At 39.8% G+C, this 22719-nt stretch overlaps 1 protein-coding gene across 1 annotated transcript in view; it reads right to left on the reverse strand.

The window, feature by feature from the left end:
* The window catches only part of LOC128732412 (cholecystokinin receptor type A-like), a 125741-nt gene that overhangs the window by 16623 nt on the left and 86399 nt on the right, over nucleotides 1–22719 (reverse strand). Inside the window, exon 4 of the mRNA XM_053825659.1 lies at nucleotides 8024–8414. Coding sequence (XP_053681634.1) covers nucleotides 8024–8414 — 391 coding nt within the window. The remainder of the gene's footprint in view (nucleotides 1–8023; nucleotides 8415–22719) is intronic.

A 22719-nucleotide genomic window follows, 5' to 3' on the forward strand; every position in this document is an offset into this window, starting at 1 on the left:
CATTCGACGCAGGATCAATAACGGACCGTCGCCACTGAAGTAAACTGAGTATGGAGCTTAAGCCTACAGTTCAATATTTATAAGTAGTCAAATAACTGCGGATGAAATACTAATTCTACTTTTAAATACTCAGAATTGAAGCTGGTAATATTTTCGGAGCTTGGACCCCAACAGCTCAACTTAAATGATTTCATAAATCATGGGGCCCAGCAATCAAACATTCGTGAGTCATAGAAAAAGTTAAATTGAAAGAGAAATTTTGGGATAAAGTTCGGGGCCCCAACAGTCCCATTTGAAGCTGAATTTTCAATCATCAAATCGGTTGATTTCATGAATCATGGGGCCCCAACAATGGAACATTCGTGAGTCATAGAAAAAGTTTAATTGAAATAGAAATTTTGGTTTAAAGTTCGGGGCCCCAACAGTCCCATTTGAAGCTGAATTTTCAATCATCAAATTGGTTGATTTCATGAATCATGGGGCCCCAGGAATTGAACATTCGTGAGTCGTAGAAAGAGTTTAACTGAAATAAAAATTTTGGAAATTCTCATTTTGTGTAACAACGAAATTTTTACTGGGGCCCACCGGGCATTTGCCCGGTTGCCCGGTGGGCCAGTCCGCCCCTGGTGGGGGCTCCCATACAAATGAAACACAAATTTCTGCATAACTCGAGAACTATTCAAGCAACTCGAAACAAATTTGGCAAGCGGGGGGATCTTCGAAGGCAAGAATTTTTTCTCTGGTGAATTAGAACCCCTCCATCCTTTAAGAGGGAAGGCTTCCATAAAAATGAGATACAAATTTCCTCATAACTCGAAAAGTAATCAAGCGTTGTGGAAAATTATACTTAATTTAATTGATCATTCATTTTGTTGCTGTTGATTACAATGATCGTTGGTACTGGGGATTTGTCTGTGCTAGTGATAATACTAGGATTTGAAGCCAGTTATTAACTGTACTAAAGTTTTACGCATCCAGCGCATTAAACCAGCTCAATTTTGAAACATGAAGCATCGATTTTTCGTCCTTTTTTCGGTGCCATTATTGGGAATGCTTCCAGGCAGCACATCAAACATACACCTTTCGGAGAATCGTCCACTCAACCGACCGACAGCCGTCAAGTCGACCAAAGCACCACTTAAGTGGATTCGATTCACTGCTAGCTTGCTTGCTTGCTTGCTTGGACATGCAATCCCAGCACAGAAGTTGAACACCTAACCGGTTCGGATCAAATCATCCCGAATAGCTACACACGGTAGGTACCGAAAAACGAGTTACGATTTTCCACCTCATCAGGCTTCGCTTCGGTGCCGGATTTACTACGCGTCATAAGGAAAGAGCAGGAAGTACATAAAAGTGATAGCAAAGCAAGCACACAAGCAGCTGCCGTCAGGTTCGGTGGATACTGCGAGGATGTTTCCTAGAATATTTTCACCATTTTATTTCATACTTGTAGTAACAACCTTCCAAACAAGATAAATAAGATTAGTTCTGTCTGCTGTGCCGGTTGATTTTTTTTTCGAAGCCAGCAACCAAACCAACAGTCAGCCAATTGTCGTCATTCGTTCGTTACGGAGAGCATTGATTATGATAGGCTGATTCCAAGGTTCCAAGAGCTGAAGTTTCGTTGGATGAAATACGAACGCACCGTGGCAAGACAAACAGACCGGGGTTCCCCGGGTAAATTGCCAACACATAAAGTTTTATCTCTGAAAGCGAAACTATGAAAACAAAAACCAAAAAAAAGGAAAGTACACACTGTTCGGAATAGAATTTCACACTGTTCAAGTTCAACTCGGAAAAAAATATATATATCAGAAAACGAGGCACGTAGGAAAAACAAAAAAGATAGACACGCTTCCATTTCGGGGTGGCTCTAGGACATTCGAACTAGAGCTGATTTGCTGTGTGAATGTGTTTTGAGTTAAACACGTGGCTCGCTTGAATTACCTAGAACACAGTGCTGTATAGTCTCGTACGTAATGATTGCACAAAATCTTGTTAGTTTTTGGCACTCCTCTTTTCTATTCTGCTTTGGATAACCCCTCCAGCTCCAACCATAAGTGAAATTTGAAGTCAGTCGAAAAGTCAAACATCGAAAGCCTAACAGCCAAATAGTCGAAAAATGGAAAAGTTCAAATAGTCGAAATGACGAAAAGCCGAAAACCGAAAATTTGGATAACAAGAAAGTCGAAAGCCGAAAATTCATAATATCTAAAAGTTGAAAAATCATAGAATTTAAAGTCGAAAGGTCGAGTAGTCAAAAGCAGAACGAGTCGGTAAATCGAAAAGGTGGGTAATCGTATAGTGGAAAAATCGAACGTTCAAAAAACAAACCACTCGAAAGTTTGAAGTCAACGAATCGAGAAGCCGAAAGGTCTGAAAGTCTAGAGTCGAAAGGTTGATGACAAGCCGAACAGTCGAAGAGTCGTAAAGTCGAAAACCGGATATGTTGAGAAGCCCGAAAGCCAACAGTTGGAAAAAGTAAAAAAAAAATCGAAAATTCCAATGATTGAAAAGTCGAAGAGTTGAAAAGTCAAAATGTCGCATAACCACTACACCGGAACTGACCCCTAAATCGTAAAGTTGAAAATTTTAAAAAAGTAGAACAGCCGTAAAACCGAGTAGAGGAACAATCAAAAAGTCAACAAGTGGAAAAGTTATAAATTCGAAAAACCGAAAATACGATAGGTCGGGAAATCCAAAAGCTGACAAATTTTAAAATTCGAAGAGCCGAAAACTAAGAGTCGAAGCACTAAAAAGTCTAAAAGTCAAAGAATTGAGAAGCTCAAAAGTTGAAAAGTTGAGAAGTTGAAAGATTGACAAACCAACGAGTCGACTAATTGGGAAATCGGAAAGTTGAGAAGTAAAAAGCAAAGCCATGGGTATAAACGTCCTTCAGAACTTGACCCTTCTTTATCGACAGCCTTCGCAGCCGGTTATGGGAGTACAGGAAAATTACGGGGCTAGTGCAAAGATCCTATTAACTCTGTAGCGGCACCGCTTCGTCGAGATTCGAACATACGACGACTGCACTATGGGCCAGAAATTGAAATTTCGGGACAAATATATTTGCGGTTAAACGGCGTGTCTTAGCTCAATGTAGTCTTCGGCAACTTTTTGAATGAAAAAATGATGCATCTTTTGAAGGGGTCGTCCAATATTTACGTGTTACTTTAACAACAATTTAAGTAATAACTTTTTGAGTAAATTTTTTTCACCTTTTTGGTTTCAGAATATTAAAGATAAATCAATTTCAAGCATTTTTTCTGAAGATAACAAACTTCTACCTTTTACCCATTTTTAGCAATAGACCTTTGTTTATAAACGACCCCTCAAATCACATTTCTTCTTGTAACATATTTGTTTCAACAGACAGCTCAATGTGATGTTCTAGACAACATTTTGCACATTAAAGAGGAATATTTTTGCTGGAGACTGTTTCGCTTTTTCTGTATTAATTAATAAGATATAACTGTTTTTAGGCTAAAGACCATTTGATGAAAAATGTGTACTTTTTCAAGGGTGGTGTCTTCGGAGAAGTAAAATAATAAAATATAGCGCATCTTCCTGCACTATTAGGGTGACCATGAATTCACCTATTAGGGTGATGCAAACTTTTGATTTCTTAAATAATTAAAAAAAAAGTTTTTTTTCTCCAAAAGTTGCAGAAAATACTAAAATAAGCAACTTTGCTGAATAAAGTAACTATCTATCTCTTACCGGTTACGAAATATAATGATGTGTTAAAAAAGAGCATTTAAAAATTGATATGCAAACTAATTGCAGATACTTGCAGATGGCTAAGATATTCGGATTTTTCATCAGACGGTTTTTAACCTAAAATCAGTTATATCTTATTAATTAATGCATATAAAGCAAAACAGTCTTCAGCAAAAATATTCCTCTTTTATGTGCAAAATATTCTCTAGAACATCACATTGAGCTGTCTGTTGAAATAAACATGTTACAAGAAGAAATGTGATTTGAGGGGTCGTTTATAAACAAAGGTCTATTGCTGAAAATGGGTAAAAGGTAGAAGTTTGATATCTTCACAAAAATTACTTGAAATTGGTTTATCTTTAATATTTTGAAATCAAAAAGGTAAAAAAAAGTTTACTCAAAAAGTTATTACTTAAATTGTTGCTTAAGTAACGCTTAAATATAGGACGACCCCTTCAAAATATGCATCAATTTTTTATTAAAAAAGTTGTCGAAGACCACATTGAGCTGAGACATGCTGAGACAATTGTCCCGAAATTTTAATTTCTGGCCCATAGTTGACTGGCTTGTTAGGCCGCTAGGGCGAAGTAAAAAAGCCGAAAAAATAAAAAGTCGAAAGGTTGACTAGCCAACAAGTCGAAAAGTGAATGAGGAAATCGAAATGGCACGAACTATAAAAATCGAAAAACCAGGCAATTTGAGAAGTCGAAAAGTTTAACAGTCGAAAAATACATTTCGAAGAGTCAAACGGTCAAAAACATAAAAAGCTAAAAATTTAAAAAAAAATCAGGAAGTCGAAAAACCAAGAGTCAAAAACTCAAAATGTCTGAAAATCGAAACGCTAAAAAGTCGAAAACTCGTAGAATTAAGAAGTTAGCAAGTTGAAAAGCAGGAAAATCGGGTAGTCGAGAAGTAGAAGTAGAAAAACGTAGAAAAAGACGAAAGGTTTAACAGCCGAAGAGTCGAAAAATCGAGTTATCGAGAGACTGGAAAACATAAAAGTCGAAAAACCGAAAAGTCGAAAGGCCGAAAAGTTGAGAAATCGGAAAGTTTAAAAGTTGGGAAATCGACAAGCCGAAAAATCAAAAAGTCCAAAGTGAAAATGGCGATAAGTCGGCAAGTTGGAAAGTCGAAAAGCCGAAATTTCTAAAAGTCAAAAGTCGAAAAGGCCTGAGACGAGACGTGACAACTGGCTTCTTTATCTTCTTTTCACACATTGCCTTATGAATATGTTGTGCTTGGCAACACTGCTGGATGTTTGTGTTTTTTCATACTCGCAAAGCAGTCTAATTCGGCTAATCAGCGGATGGTCTAAAATGGTCTAAAAATCTGCTACGAGTCGACACCCAAGCAACACAGCTTGTTATAGAATAGTATAACATTACATACATCAGAACTTCTCTATTACCAGAAAAGCGCAAAAAATTAAAGTCTAATGAAACAACAATTGAAAGAAGTATGTATCAGGTTATTTCATACCATTTTAAAACGTTATTATAGCATAAGCTACAACTTGTTCTTCCAGTAGTTTAAATTTAGTAATGGAGACATAATAAAAACTTCACATTGACATGTTGACAAAAACAAACATTATTCATTTGATATGAGCTGTCAAATAAATTCATGTTATCACAAAACATTTCAAAACCTTAATAATAACGACACATGTTTTCAAAGTACGTTTATAGTACTCTTAAACGACTACTTTCCATGAAGATTATTTTCTAACTTGTTTTGTGTGTTACTTGGGCACGTCTCGTCTCAGGCTAAAAGGCTAAAAGTTGAAAAGTCTAAAGTCGAAAGGATGATCAGTCGACAAACAGAAAAATTGTGAAATTAAAAAGTCGAGGAGTAGAAAAATCGTACAGTCGAAAGGTTAAACAATTGAAGAGTCGGAAAGGTCGAAAAGTTCGAACAGTTGAAGTCGAAAAGTAGGGAAATCGAAAAGTCAAAAAGCCTAAATGCAAAAAGTTTAAGGTCGAAAAGTTTCGCAGAGTTGAAAAATTGATAAACCTAAAAGATGAGGAGCCGACAAGTCGAACTGTTTAAAGCACGGAGGCTAACAATTTCAAATTCATATTGTCAATCTTATCGACTTTTCATTTTATGACTTCGATTCAGTGTTTCATGCTCTAATCTTTAGTCATCATTTTCTAAATTACTAGTTTGTTTTATTTACAATCTTCTATTTGTTTTTTTTTTCAATTTCGCATTCTATTTTCGTTTTGTTTTTGTTTTTTTTTGTATTTTCAATTCATTAACGGTATCTAATTTTGGCAATTTCAGGTTTTCAACGCTTGATTTTAAAATTTCCCTCATGGTAAGTGTTAATTCATAGCTTTCTATATTTCGGCTCCATATTTAATTTTTTTTGTTTTCAGCTTCCAACATTTGTTTTTAATAAATAATATGCTCTTTCTAATTTTTGTTTTTTTGTTTTTAAACTAAAATTTTTAAATTCTGACCTCGAGAAAAACGCATTCAAAGTTCATTCAAGTTTGCTGCATTCGAAATCATCTTCCAGCTCTGGCTGTTTGCAACATTAGACAATTCTTGATCGTTTGCTATCATTAACTCATTTTTTAAAGTTTTGCGACTTGGTCCGGTCTGATTTAACACCGACCATATGATATCGCGACAAGCAATGGAGCTGAGCACGCGAGTCGAGCAGTCGAATCAAGCAATCGAGCCAAGCAGTTGGGTCGAGCAGTCGAGTCGAATAGTCAAGTCGAGCAATCAAATCGCAAATCGAGCAGCCCAGTCGAACAGTTAAATCAAGCTGTTCAGTCAAGCAGTCCGGTCGAGCAGTTGAAGCGAGTGGTCGAATCGAGCAGTTCATTCGAGAAGTCGAGTCGACTAGTTCAGTCGAGCAGTTGAGTCGAGCAGTTTAGTCGAGTAGTCCAGTTGAGCAGCTGAGTCGAGCAGTTAAGTCGAGCTGTTGATCCAAAAAGAAGTCAAGCAGTTGAGTCGAGCAGTCAAATCGAGCAGTCCAGTCGAGCAGTTTAACCGAGCAATTAAGTCGAGTAGTCCGGTCGAGCAGTTGAATCGAGTAGTCTAGTCGAGCACTCGAATCGAACAGTTTAGTCAAGCAGTCGGGTCAAGTGGTTCAGTCGAGCAGTTAAGTCGAACAGTTGAGTCGAGCAGTTCAGTCGAGTAGTTCAATTGAGCAGTTAGGTCGAGCTGTCGAATCAAACATTTAAATCAAGCAGGTGAGTCTAGCAGTCGGGTTGACCAGTTGAGTCGAGCACCGATTTGATGTTCATTCGAGCAGTCGAGTCGAGCAGTTGAGTCAAGTTGTCCAGTCGAACAGTGTAATCAAGCAGTTGAATCGAGCAGTCGAGCGTCGAATCGAACAATTCAGTCGAGCAGTCTAGTCGAGTAGATGAATCATGCTATCCAGTCAAGCAGTCCAGTCGAGCAGTCGAATCGAACAGTCCAGTCGAGCAGTTCAATCGTGCAGTTAAATCGAGCAGTCGAGTCGAGCAGTAAGTCAAGCAGTCGACGAATCGAATAGTTAAGTCGAGTAGTCCACTCGAGCAGTTAAATCGAGCAATCTAATCGATCAGTCCAGTCGAGCAGTCTAGTCAACCAGTTGAGCAATCGAGCAGTCCAACAGTCGACCAGTGAGGTGACTGAGAATACCACCCATTGCTACAAAAGCATGACGTTCTATCAGGGACCTGTTTTAGCTACCGATAAGCCTCTAATGACGTCCTGTGTCAGAGACCTGGTTTTCGATACAGACATAAGCCTCTTATATAAATAGACTATATTCAGTTAACGATTATCGTTTGTTTTTCAGTTTTTTTCGTAACCAACTTTTTCAATTGTAAATTTTAAATTTTCCTCGTTATTGTTTAATTTTAAAACATCATTTTCAAGTATTGATTTACAAATTTGATTTACGATTTATGGTTACCTTTAATTATCAGCTTCTCGATTGGTTCCATTTTAATCCAAAACAGTTTAAACCACGAACATTCACCCTAGAGAGACATTCATTAACAATTGCCGAATCGGCAAAGCTGACAACAAACCCATCATGGGTAAGCGCCAGACAATGGAAACGTGCTTCTACTTGGCCATGCTTTTACCGCCTGATCAACAATTCCGAATTAAATTGCCAACGGCTGCTGCGTGGGAAAACAACAGAAGGCAACTTTTGCGTGTGGCCACAGAGACACGGGACACGGTAGGGCGGGCGGTGAAATCTACTGCTAATTCGAAATCAAATTCAGGGCTGGGATAAACAATACACAGCTTAGGCCAGGTACCAGAGATAAAGCTGATGAGAACTTACTTCCGCAAGGCTGGATTCTTGATCCGCACTGATTCGCGTCCGTTTAGGACGTCTCCGGCGGTGCCGGTCCCCGAGCGATCCCCGGGACTGGTCGAGGCCGGCGAGTAGCTACGGTAGGAGGAGTGCGACTGCGACTGTAGGTCCTGCTGCTCCGGGGGCCACTGGATCGTCGTCGTTGTCATCGTCGTCGCCGTGTGCTGACTCCAACCACCCGATCCGGGACAATTGTTAAACGACGACGTATTGATTTCCTTTCCCGTCGCTTGTTTATCTCCCGTTCTGCTGGTAGCAGCTAATGATGGTGGTCGATGGCACTTGAGCGAGGGACAGCGGATCCTGGTGCTACCGTTGGGACGAATGTACACCTCCATATACTGATCCGGCGCGGCCGCTGTGTGTGTGGTGGCATGGAAAAGGAAACAAACAGAAACAAGAAAAAACAACATGAAAGACCAGAGGAAGGAAAAAAAACTTTGAGAATTGGTGACCGTAATCAGATCAGAGCAGGCTGCGTGTGCGTGAAAACGATTCAGGGCAATGGTTTATGTTTATTTGTTTACCTCGCGTAAAGCAGCGCTAATCCAGTTTTCCGGGAGGAACCGTGCAATCAAGCAACCCCTCGGTGGTGTTATTTTCCTTCTTGTGCTTGTTGCCTGCTGTCGTTGTTGTTGTTGTTATATCACATAACAGCGGTAATTTTTCAGGTTTGACACTTTTGGGTTCCGGAGAGATAGCTCTAACCGGTAGCGTCCTAATAATGCTGTGATTTTACGGAGAAGAAAGAAAATGGGGAAAAACGAAAAGACGGTCTAACCGGCAATCTATACGGCACTAATCTTCGTATTTATGGACTTGTTAAATTAGCCGCAATCTTGCCGTGCCGCAGACTCTCCAGCAGGGCGCTTATAAAAGCGGCCTGTGGTGGTGGTGACCAACTGGCCGAGATAATGGCCATTGTATGGCACGCTGCTGGGTGAATTCCTCCGAGTCATCCAAATTTATTGCTTCGGTAAAATTTACGCTTTGCTGTGTGTGTGTGTGTGTGTATCAACGTATCTAAAGCTGTTTTTCTGACCGCTGGCTGACCGGTTGTTCTCCCGGTTGCTACGGTTGAGGGATTTTGATTTTCTTTAGAAAAATTGCAACCAACACTGCGCCGTTGTTGCGTTCGTTGGTTATGGGACCTATCCTAGCCTTTTGCCATTGTTCAGGATCAACCGGGTGTGACTTGCTAAAAATGCAACGTCGGTGAAATAGAAATGTGGATGCTAGGTTTGATTCATCTTACAGTCTGTACCTACAATATATTTTTTTAGTGATTATTGCCACTAGCGTGCCCAGACATAAACAAAAGGTGGGGCACGAAGCCTTTCAGAATACGGACTAGACTTGGAACTGGACTATAAGTCTTTCAAGTCGGACTTATAAACTTTTTGTTCTGCTTCTGTTTTGTTTTAGCTTCTGTTTTGTACCTTTGTCTTGGGTTTTGTTATCACTTTTTGACATAGAACTACGTCATTCCGCAAGGTGTCAATCTGAGATTTAAGCCAGCGTCACGGAAGAATGAAAAATTTTGAAACTTTTAAGTCTTTCCAAACATTTTTCGTGTGATAGCCTTACTTTTTAGGCATTAACGACGATAACATTCATCAAGATTGTGGTTGTGGCTTGGCTTCTTCACGTGAAGAGACTATTGAAATGACTTAAAACGAAAAACAAATTCATGAAATGAAATGAAAATTTGTTTTTCATACTTAGCTTATGTTGGTTGCATTTTACAAGGGTATATGGTTCTAGACGGTTATTGAAGGACTCAAAACACATGTTTTTGCAGAAGGTTGCAAATCTCTAGGACCTCTTCTTGCAAAGTAATCGCTTATTTAAGCTTTATTTTTCCTTAACTTCACGAGTCAAAAGCGATAACTTTGAAAGGAAAGGTCCTAGAGATTTGCAAGCTTCTGAAACAACGTGTATTTTGAGTTCTTCAATACTCGCCTAGAACCATCTGTTCTTGTAGAATGCAACCAACCTAAGCTAAGTATGAAAAACTAATTCCTGAAGAATTTCTAAAGGAAATGCTCTATAGCTCAGCACTCGATAGAGATAGAAATGTGATTTCTTTAGCAAATTTGTTTGCCTTTATATTTTCTATAACTTTGCCGAAGAACCCATGTATCTGTCTACTAACACAAAAGAATGGACGTGTATCGAGCCTGGAGCGAGCGCGAAACACATAAAACGTATGCTTGCCGTACTCTCATTTGGGTGGTTGGGGACTAGCAGAACTTATCCAAATTTATAGTACTTGACTTTAGCTTTAAGATGAAGTACTGATTTCATAAATCCACTTGTCCCATTTTACTCCATGGGCTCGTGAAACTATGGAAATTTAAAGCTGAATATGCGATAACTTAGCAAGTACAGGTCCAAGAGATTTGTAGTCTTCTGCAAAAATGTGTATTTTGCGAGCTTCGATAATTTTCTAGGAAATTGTATTCTTGTAAAATGCAACTAACAAAAGCTAAGTATGAAAAACCAATTTTTAAAGAAGTTTTAAAGAATATGCCCTATAGTTCAGCACTCGATAAAGATAGAAATTTGATTTCCTCAGCAAAGTTGCTTGTTTTTACAATATTTACAACTTTGTCGAAGAAACTATGTCTATATTTCCTAACACAAAAAAGTTATTCTTTTTCTATTTTCATCATAGTAAGCGATGACTAACTTTTGACAGTTTTTGATTAAGGGGGATATTCATACGAACAAAAGGGCTGAAGACCATAAATGATAAAATAAAAGCAAAATACACTAGGAAAAAAGCTCCACTTTTCGCCACTTTTGGACCACTGTGCAGCCTAACGTAGTTCTACGCCAGCTACGCGGTTGTGTCTGGGACACAGTCTCTCTGATTTTTTCTTTTTTCTCGTTTTCGTTTTTTTCTGTTTCGTGTTTTCTGTTTGATTGTGCCTTTTTCATCGTTTACTATCCCATTTTTCTTATTTTTAGTTCTGATTTTCCTCCTATTTTTCACTGGTTTTTTGTTATTTTCTCTTTCGTTTTCCGTTTTTCTCCCTTCTTTTTCCCTTGTTTTCGTTTTTTTTCTAAAACTTTATATCTATTCTTTTCCTTCTCGTTTTTCGTCTTCGTCTGTTCCGTTTCATCACTTTTTGCTGCCCCGTTTTCCCGTCGTGTATATTCTGTTTTAGCTCCACTTTTCCCTTCCCTCCCCGGATTTCCCTTTCTATCACCTGTTCGTCTTTTTCTCTTTCGTTTTACCGTGTTCTTGGAAATATGGCTTTTCTTCTTCTACTTCTTCTCTCTCTCTCTCTCTCTCTCTCTCTCTCTCTCTCTCTCTTCCTCTCTCTTTCTTTCTCATTCGTTTTCTTTTTTTTGCCCACTGCTTCCTCTACCTCTCTTCCTTTTCTTTTCTTTTCCCATTTCACGCCTTGTTTTTTGAGCCCTGGTTTTGTTCTATGCTGTTTTTCACCTTTTCTCTTTCATTTTCCCTCGTTTTAAGGTCTGTTTTTCTTTTTTGTATCATTTTAGGTCCCAATTGGCGCTGTTTTTCACTTCATCTGCGTCGTTCTTCCTATTTTTCTTTTATTTTCGTTTTTTCTGTCCCGTGTTTCCGGTTTTCATCCTTTCCTATATCTCATTTTTCTTATTTTTAGTTCGGGGGTTTTTCGTTTTTTTCTTTTTCCGCGTCTCTTCTCGTTTTCTCCTGTTTCTGTTCCGTTTTTTCGCTTCCTAATGCCCCGTTTTTCCGTCACGTTTATTCTGTTTTGGCTACCTTTTTCCCTTTGCTCTTCGGGTTTTCTTGTCTATCGCCCGTTCATCTCTTTCTTAGTTTATTTTTTTCTTGTTTTTCCTTTCTTTTTTCTCTGTCCCATTTTCCCATCTTTGTCCCATCTTTCTCCTTTTATATCTCGTTTGGCCTCTTTTTGTCGTTTTTCTTGCTTCCTCTATGGTTTTTGTCTTTCCTCTCTCTAGATTTACTTCTTTTTCCGTTCAGATTTTCTTGTTTCTGTTCTTAATTGCTTTTCCTGTTTCGTGTTTATTTTTTTCCTCTATTTCGCTTTAATTTTTTTTTTCTTTTTTTACCCACTAGTCCTAGTTTTATTCTGTTTTTCGCCATTTTTCTTCCGTTTTTCTTCATTTTCGAGCGTGTTTTTGTTTTATTTTGCCATTTTGTGTCTTCGATTTTTCACTTTTTTAAGCACCGGGCTCCGTTGTTTCTGCTTTCTAACTCTTTTTCTATTCCGTTCTGCGTTTTCGATGCCCCATTCTTCCGTCTTTTCCGTTACTTTTATTGTTTTCGGCTCCATGTTCCCTTTGCTCTCCGGGTTTCCTTTTTCATCCGTACGTCTGTTTTTCTTCCGTCTTACCTTTTCCTTAATCCTTTTCTTTTCTTTTTTTCTGTCCTATCTTGCCATCTTCGTTCTCATTTTATATCACGTAAGACCTCTTTTTCCCTCTCTATCTCTCTCTCTCTCTGCTCCAGCTACTCGCCCTTTTCCTAAGACCTTATTTTGTTCTACTCTGTTTTTCGTCAGTTTTGTTCCTTGGTTTTAGGCATGTTTTTCTTCTTTTTGTGTCATTTTCCGGTTTCAGTTTTTCTCTCACTTTTTTCTGTCACATTTTCTCTCTTTTTCTCTTTTTATTTTTCCATTTTCTTGCTCCCGAAATTTCTCCTTTTTTTTCTTTCTTTGCTATTCCGTTTTTTTTTGTTTTTCTGTCCAGTTTATCCTCATTCTCTTTCTCATTTTCTTCGCTTTCTTCAAGGTTTTTCTTTATTTCTTTCATTTTTCTCCCTTTCTATTCCATTTTTTAATATTTTTCTGTTCAGTCCCTTCTTTTTCCTCCTTTCTTTTTCTTCGTTTCCGCCTTTTTTCTCTTCATGTTCCGTTTTTGTCACGTTTTTTGTTTCATTTTTCTTTTTTTCATACCAGTTTTTATTCTTATTCACTCTTTTGCGTTTTTACCTTTTTTTATACCTTTGTCAGTCCAGTTCTCCTTCTGTCAAATTTTTCCTTTTTTTCGCTTTTGACGTAGGACTACGTCTTGGCTCTGCCAATTATGAATGAATTTTCATGGTTTGGATACCGATCGACTCGTTGCAGATGTAGCAATTAGCTGGTTTCTATTAGTATTTCCTTTTTCAATCAAGAATGAGTGAAAATTAACGAAAACTTTCAAGGTCAGACACGAGAGGACCTTATCGCTTTTTCTGGCGTGCTTCCCAAGCACAGATATCAAATTAGTAAAAGTCTGTACGTCGTAAAGAATCTTCTACCTGTTGGGATGAGAGGGCTTTACCACTTTTTTTTATAAAAATGAAGTAATCGAAATCACAGTTAACGTTCCTGCCTGTGAATCAAGGCGATCACGAAGAAAATATACCTATATTTTGTCTAATTTATTCCAATGATGTTCCCGTTTAGGTCAAGTAAGATTGCTTCAGGTGGAGCTAACCAGGGAGAGGATGAGAAGAGGTAAAGTGAACGGCTGAAGAAAGGTAGGAGCAAAATATTAAAAATTTTAGTTAATGTTATGAATTCAGAAGGGAGAAAAAAAAACGTTTCGAGGTCTTAACGTTGACAGGATTGGTCATTCGACGGTATTACGTTGTTGCAAACATTTACTTGATCTCAAGGTTTTAGAGACGGGTGCGATTCTATGGTTCAAAGCTTCTGTCGACTACCGCGGACGCCTACGTCCGTCTACGTGCTGCGCTCAATTTACTTTATCGACCTATCTTGGGATAGTGCATAATTTCCAAGGGGATGGAAGATGAAATTTGTTCCATGGGTCGAGCCCTGATAAGTTGATAACCAGTGATGGTCCGGGATTTGTCTTCCTATTGGTTCGTCTGTGGTTGTCTGTATTAGAACTTGTAGATTTTTGGGTTACAGATATTATTTTGGTTTAAATTGAATTTTACAGAGAAGGTCCTAGAGTGGTCCAGCCTGAGCACGCCAATGATTACGGCATGGAGTTTGAAAAATGCAAATTAGATATAACCACGCGTCTCCTTATTATTAAGCTGATGGAGACGCCATGTTTCCTACTAAGCTGTGTACCATGAATCTGCGATTCAATAATCAAGTAGATGCTATACAGATGCATACTTAATGTACGTTCCATCGATAAGTTTGAAATTTCATTCACTCTCATCGTGAGTAGTGATGATACTGACACATTACAGTCTTATGTTTCAGCCCCACAACCAACTAGGGCTCCCTGGCTGTCTCTAGGTGTTGTCCGCTGTAGCTTAAAACAACAGGAATTGATTCATAACCATCCTGACAGGTGCTGATTTTGATGAACGAACAGCTCAGTTTGCCGATGGCTATACGCTAATAGCAAGTTTCACCAAGTGCAAAGTATGCAGAGCAGATGCGACATAGCACATTTTGCACTAAAAGCTAACAAACTGGTTGAGTGACTTTAAACCAGTGTATCAAGAACCAGTTCATATATTCGATCACTTGTTGCCTTGAATTTAAATACGCTTGAAGTTGATTGGATCGGAAAACTACTTCAGCAACTGAGAGGTGAAAATGGCATCCAGAGAGGAGTTATAACAACCAAAAGTGTCCCATCAGAAGGAAGAAAAGAAATAGCATTTCAAACCTTCTGCATAACGTAATGTTTAAGCAAAAATTTAATTCCTTAGTATGGTTCAGGTTAATTTTTTTAGTACATAAATAAATAAAATCATGGCATGTAAAATATGACATTCAAAATGGCCAAATCAACTGTCACCAACATAAGGAAACTCGGCGAAGACTCAACGGCAGCCAGAAAAGCCTGATTTGGAGGGATATCGAAAACGCTTTTAGGTGAAACCTCATCCTCTCCGTCCGAGATGTTAACAACAAGCTGGAAATGTCGTCTACAACTGTGCAACGAGCTAAAAGATAGGCCGAAACAAAACACGATCCCGGAAGCTGTACACGATGATGCTGATGAAATCCGATTGCGTATCAGGTATCAGGTATCAGCATTTTTGGCTCGAGCGGCACGTTTCTCACAATTGTATGGAGAATTTGAGCCTTGCCCATCTTGCCCGTGACATCATTTACCTGATGAGGACGGGAAGGAAAACAGAAGGAATAGGATGGGACGGATTGAGGACATTAGACGACACAAAAACATATAAACCGAGTGACTACTATACCCCCAGAGGAGTGCTATAATCCTCGATAAGTTAAATTATCAGTAGTACACCCCCTGGGAGATGTTACGTGATAACTGAGAGCATAAAGCTCAATACCGTTTTCGGTAAAAACAACAAAATGTCTCGCAATGTCAGTTTCCTGAAATTCGATTCATTTTAGATGTAGGATCCAAAGATCCCATTAACCCATTTTGACCTGGTGTAAATTGAAATTACAGTAATTTCATACACTGGGACATAGTGGGTTAAGTCCGCGGTTTCTTGTCAGTCAACTGACAAAGACACTGCACTTTAACTTTGAATGCTACAAAAGAAATTTGTTGGCACTTTATTCCAAAGTTTTGCAATGAAACTTTTGTTTGACACCAGTTTCACAATTTTCCAATGACGATCATGTTGAGATAAACCACGATCGAATCATGTTTTATCCAAGATGCCGCAATTGGTTAAAGGGACAGGTTCTGGATCGAAAATTAAATGGTCTTCGCCAGAACTAGTATTGCAAATTGCACTGAAAAACGCGAAATGCAAAAATCCTGCAAACAGTCTACAAGTAAAATGCCAGCAGCGAGCCTTCAAATATTTATGTCAACTCATTGCGAGTATCAATTCGAATAAATTGACATGAATAATTGACGGCTCACCGCCGGGACTCCGCCTGCAAAAAGTCTGCAAGCTTCCTGCACTTCGCGTTTTTGATGCAATTTGCAATAATAGAAAACGAAAAGTGCACCAACCTACGGTGAACAGCACCTCTTGCTTCTACGCACCGGCTGCTGCAAAGACAGACAAAACCGGCCCTATGTTATGATAAGTTCATGTAGCCAAAACAAAAACTATCACCTTAATGTTCTTGTGAGAACAGTAATCCGAAGCCTTCGCACGCACTGATAGACTGTTCACTTTCTTCAACACAAAGGAACAGTCAAGCGTAGACGTTGCGACGCAAGGTTAAATTAGCACCGCTTGTGTTCAACGCACGGGCTAAGCTGAAGTGGAATAATTCTTTGGCCCTCGTCATAGCATGCGCGCCTGCGCCTGCAAAAACTTCCGCTGCTGCAGAGTATACAATCTTACATTAGGCTGTACATTCAACAACAGCAAATCATATTCATGCAGCCAGGCAAGCGCTCATGCAATGGCAAATGCCTTTCACACTTTAATCATTTTGCAATAAAAATGTATTAAGTCGTCGAACGGAAAAGACCCGAAACAACCCAAAACAGCTGTTTACAGCTGCAAAGCTTAGCAGTATAGGGTGACCAACGTATTCCGGACACCATCAGCAACTGTATACAGTCTGGACACCCACAGCAAAATCTTAGGGTAGTGTCCAAACTATGCACAGTCGCCGATGAAGCCCAAAAAAGGTTAGTCACCCTACGGTTCATCCGTTACATACTACCAGACATTTCCTTAGGCAGTAGACCGAGCGTACTAACACAAGACACAATCAGCCTGCCGCCTAATGTGTTTAGATTTCACAGGTAGGGTGAAAGTATCAATTATGACCAATAAACCAAATAAGTAAAAGAGTCCGCACTACTTTTCCCATACACACGAAAAGAGCAGAGCAGACTACTTCACTGACACGGCCTAATGCTTTAAATTATTAACACCACAATTAACTGTCGTGTTTTATCTGTGTGCGTATCAGAGCACAACACATTGATTGTCATGTACGCACACACGTGGCAAGTGATATTGTTTCAACCCCGGATAAACAATAGTATACACACTGCACCTAGACGGCTCTCAATATGTCACTGATATTGAAAATCACATAAGGCTTGCGCCCGATGGATAGACGCGTAGGGTGAGTATACACAATTTTCGCCCAATACCGAGTTCTAACTATTCTGGCACGAGCCGGAAGTCAGCAGGCAAAAACGTCCACACACTGCCCTAAATCAAGGTCAAATGCACTAATTCCATCCATCATATTTGACAATGAATATGATGGACGTCACCAGTGCACTTTACATAGATTCCCGCAATGTGTAAAAATAAATGCCAGAAAACAACCACGCGTGTTGAAATCGCCAAGAACCGTGCATCAACCAAAAACCGGTATGTCCACCCTACCTTTACTATTCTGTTTTTACTATCTCTAAGAGAACAATAAAACCGAGAATGTTTTACTATACACTGGGATAGCGGCTGTTCGATTTCTAACACGAACGATCAGCCAAGCTTATCCTGTGTTAGAATAATATTCGGGCAGAAGAGCGTTGCTTCCACCCGCATATTCCCAGTCTCCTCTAATAATCCATACACAATATCGGCATGCTATTAGAGGGGATGATTTTTTGCCGTGCTTTGCCTTGTACAGGAGAAACACGGTAGTGAAGCACATTCGCATATACTTAGCGAGAATGTTAAATTTCGCACGATCCACTTGCCTACAGAAGGGCCAAGGATTTAACACTAGCACAAACACTGCACCATAGCGTCCACTATCGTTTACAATATTTTGATAAACGAAAAACTACGCACGCGAAAAAATTCTTTTTAACCCGCACAAAAATTAAAACACGTCGAAAAGTCTTCGCGTTTAATAAAAACAGTGAGCTTGAGCGATACTTAGTTTACACTCTTACTCACTATAAACCGATAGAGTTACATTTCTACCAGCCGGCGCAAACAATGCGTCCGCTCGCCACGAACGACTGTTCAACACTTAATTCCTTAGTATGGTTCAGGTTAATTTTTTTAGTACATAAATAAATAAAATCATGGCATGTAAAATATGACATTCAAAATGGCCAAATCAACTGTCACCAACATAAGGAAACTCGGCGAAGACTCAACGGCAGCCAGAAAAGCCTGATTTGGAGGGATATCGAAAACGCTTTTAGGTGAAACCTCATCCTCTCCGTCCGAGATGTTAACAACAAGCTGGAAATGTCGTCTACAACTGTGCAACGAGCTAAAAGATAGGCCGAAACAAAACACGATCCCGGAAGCTGTACACGATGATGCTGATGAAATCCGATTGCGTACTGCTGGACGACGAAAGTTACGTCAACACTGACATAAAACAACTTCCTGGGCTGGGGTTTTATATAGCAACCGGAAGGGCAAAGGTTAAATTTCGCTGTAAAACATAGGGTTTGGCAAACTGCGGCTTGAAAAGTGACATTTTCATTAACTACAACCGGGTTCGAAAATTTACGCGAATGAGCGTCTGGAAAAAACGGCTGCTGTCTTTCTTGAAGCAACATAACTGTTCCGTGCTGTTTCGACCGGATTTTAATGGTAGCACCCTCTGAGCATCGCTGTCAGGCTCGAATTGAAGATCCTAATAGAATCTAACAAGAGCCCGGAGAGCAAAATTGAAAGGTTTGTTTGCCTCTGGGCTTCCGTCAAAGGAACCACTATGTCTTAGCCTGCCATTTTCCAATGGCCCGGATATCCACTGCCCAACTATTATCTTTGGTAGCGTAAATCCAATGGGAGCATTGGTCGCTGCGCTCTTTCGGCTACTACCTCACCAAATATTGTGTCCGCCGGACAGTGTTCGGCATTCTCGCTAGGTGGCCAGCCAGTCTGCCATGTTTTACTCGCTTTACAACACCGGGTACAACACGTGGTTCGTGTGTCTGCTCCGTGCTCCATAGAGAAAAAGCACGAAAGAGCGCATGAGACGGAGAGATGACATGGGGAATCTAACAATTTGAATGATTTAGGTAGCATCGGTTGTACATCCTTTAGAACTACAGAATTCTATTTGTGGGCCTCCACCGAACCTGTACAAGATGGACATTTTCATTCCAATGAGTTCATTTGTGGTCTAATGATATGTCCGTTATCTTCCGAAAATTTTTGTTATACTGCATGACTAGTTTTTATTGAATTTGTTTTAATTGTGCTTGCCGGAAACAATGGAAGCATTCCGAAATTCATTTGAGCCACCTTTTAGCTATTTTTTTTTTATTAAAGTGGAGGAGCGTTTGATGAGAAAAATGGTAGACGGGATGAAACTGGAAAATTTCGATATGAGGCCAAAAATATATTGCGTAGTTCAATTGCTAAGTGAGACTCTAATGCACACTTTCTCAGTTGGCACCCGAGTGTTTTGGCAATTAAACTATTACCACACAACCCTATATTAGATAGTCTCATATCTAATTTTGTCCCTCCAGTCTAAATAACCATTTGATATACGCAAACACTTTAGCATTTGTCATCATCTGGAGCATGCTTAAAGCAGTGTTAGGAAAAAGCTATCATACACAGCAGTTAAAGTAGTTTTTCATTTGGACTTTACTTCTCTCTGTCATATGATTTTCTATCTGAAATCTCCTCCGCAAATCGTAAGCATAGTTTTGATCCCAACAGATTTATTCGAATCAACTTAATCTGTTTCGTCGTTCTGATATAGCTCAGTTCGTTTCGTTTAACTAATTCATACGTTGCTTTAAAATCTACAAACTTATGGTGAATCTGATTGTTGCATGCACACTTAATTCGTCGTGCATTCGAGAATGGATTTATGCTAATGGCCTTTTTAATAGATCGAAATGCTTCTTCTTACTTGACTGCAATTGTCGGTTTAGTAGCAATCACTTTGGTATCTGTATCATTACACATACGCATCGGTCTATGTAATTCCTGCCCTACAGTTCTGTAGAAGTTTCGAAGTCCATTCATCGCTTTGAACTGGCAAATGCTGGTTCCTCTACTTCGTGTTCACATATCTCTTAATGATGAACTCTATTTTAACTAGAAGAAAAAGATCTTCTTTTCAAACCTATGCGTTTAATCCCCAATAAGAAATTTTCACGTCCTGTTTTAGACATTCACTATGAATCCAAATCTTTCGCAGAACTCGTTCTTGATGCCAACGAACTAGTCGTTTGCCAGTGCGTAGGTATTGAATAGGCTATACTTGAAGAAATTATCTTTAATCTTCAGTAATATTACAGACCTCCAGAGGATACCTCTGTATACCTAAATATATCAGTCCGGAACATGGTCACCGGAGCAAATGCACTCGCAAGACATTCATAATAACCTACATCAATTGCACTTAAGTTAACTCAGGAAGGTACCCTTGTTCTCCTGCGTCATCTGTCATAGCTGTTCTCGATTGACTATATCGTACATTGTTTTGAAGTCGATAAAAATGTGATGCGATAAACTGTCAGCAACTCAGTAGTCGTGTACATGGGCTGTCAGATAAAAGAATACTTCCAGGGGCAAAACTGTATGCGCTAAATGCGTTTTATATTCGCTTTCATGCAGGATTATCAATTTTTTCGAGGGCTGGCTGCTGATACAAAAGCGTTAATTCTCGATTTAGAAAGTTTACTTTTCGAAAATTCACTTCACAAAATTAATATTGACTTTGATTGGCAATAGCTGTGGCTGTGTGAGATCTCCCGAAATCTCACAAAACTGAGCAAAATTTACCATAGCGCCTACTGTAGTTTAATGGTGATCTACTATAAAATCTAGAGTAAATTCCGAACGATTTCGTTAAATTTCGGTAAACACGAACTGGGATTATTGGTCATTACTACTTTTTACTTGCCTCCCAACTGGCTTCAAGGTATGACGCTGGCCTAATAACCCAGTCGTCGTATGTTCGAATCTCGGCTGGGAGAGTCTGTTAGAGTCAATAGGATCGTAGCAACTGGCCCTGAAATTGTCCTGCACTCTGACAGCTGGCTGCGAAGTCTGTCGTATAAAAACAGAAAATCAAGTTTCGATAACGGAATGTAGCACCTAGGCTTTGCTTTTTTTTGCCCGAAAAAAAGTGAGACACGTAAAAATGGTCGCCCAAAAATTTATTTTAAGTCGGATTTTATTCCAATTTTTAGGACGAAACTGCTACATTATAGCACATTATAGTTAGTTTTGTACTTCACTGCTTTATGAAATATCTAATCCCAAACCTGGCATTCGGCACCTTGCCATTGACACCACTTGTAAGGTTGTCTTTTGATACTTTTACCCACTATTTCTTCAGCTGGCCAGCTGGTTCTCCACCCCCCAAGGCATGAAGTTTAGCCTTCATAATGACCCAACGCTTAACGATGTCCGATGCAGATGTTCGAGAACGATACCAACTCTGCAAGATTCAGCAGGCAAAACCAGACACCCCCGGAGAAGGTTGGTATACCGTCCGGGCGGTCGTCCATTCGCCTACGTTGGCATCGACTACCTCCCATCAATACAAGTAGCTGTCGGTAGAAGGACCGTGCATCCCCGCGATCCGAAACTTTATCGCCAGAAGAATTATAGCAGTGCAGATAGTCAGCGATCGCGGCACCAACTTCACCGGTTCCAATCGAAGGAAGCCTCGTAGCAAGTGAATCAGGGCAAGCTGATGGAACATTTCGTCGACGTCCACATCACCACATTTCGGCGGAGTATGGGAACGCTTCGTTCAGTCAGTGAAGAAAGCCATAAAGCACCCAAGTCATCAGCGCACCCACTGATGAAATGCTAAGGAACACACTCACTGAATTCGAGCTTCTCATCAACTCTTGACCGCTGGCAGAATTACCACGAATAGATGAGCCTTTCCAAGCGGTTACTCCGAATCACTGCTTAATCGGATCCTCCTGGAATGGAAGCTGTCCCAGGTCTATGCCAACCGCTTTTGGCGTCACTGGATAGTTGAGTTCGAGCCCACACTCACAGGGAGGAGCAAGTGGTTCAACCGAGCTAAACTAATTACCATTGACCTCGAAGTTTCAAGGGGGAATGCCACATGCTTCCGTTGCAACGCACCTTCGTTAACATTACGTTGAAACCGTAGTTTGTTCACAATTGTGCCAGTAAATCATAACAATCTGAAACCATCTTGTCTAAATAGTACATCAATAAGATAGAAAAAAAACCTCTTAGTTTATTGCATCGAAAATACTGTTCAAATATGCTCCAATAAAATGAAAACTGAAACTATTACATATTGCTACATTGTACTCCCCTGCTGTTTCTGTTTCTGCTTTTTGCCAAAAAAAAACACTACCATTCTGCTCGGCAACGCTCAACAGTCGGTCACATTTCCACCCCAAAGCACACAGCATTATTTGCAATGCTAAAAGAACTAAAAGTAACATTTGCGATGAGAGCATAAACGTGAAAAGTCATACCACTCAGCATTCATTATCTGGAGAGTTTTCCCTCGGCTCTTTTCCGCTCTTTTCCGGGGTGGCGGCTCCCGCCGGTCGCTGGCTTTGAAGTTGAATCAAAATTTTTCCAGTCTCCTCCTGTTTGACAGTCCCCCCCTCAGAAGATTTTTCTACCCTTTTCCGGTGGGATAAACAAACACAGTGGTACTGAACTGTGTTAGAGGAGGTATAACGAGAGCCAAGTCTCCGTTCGTTATCTTGTTGAAAGAAGTTTACCACTCCGGCCGGACCCGTTCGGTGCCAGTGCCTGCTGCCGCCTGCCAGTTTAGTTGGTACGAGATAATGACTTCGAAAAAAGGAAACAACTTCACCGAGTGGGCCGTCACACCGTGGGATGAAACCCAAATCTAGGTGGACAAAATTAATTACGC

The sequence above is a fragment of the Sabethes cyaneus genome, chromosome 1 (assembly GCF_943734655.1).
Source record: "Sabethes cyaneus chromosome 1, idSabCyanKW18_F2, whole genome shotgun sequence".
In the NCBI taxonomy this organism is placed as follows: Eukaryota; Metazoa; Arthropoda; class Insecta; order Diptera; family Culicidae; genus Sabethes; species Sabethes cyaneus.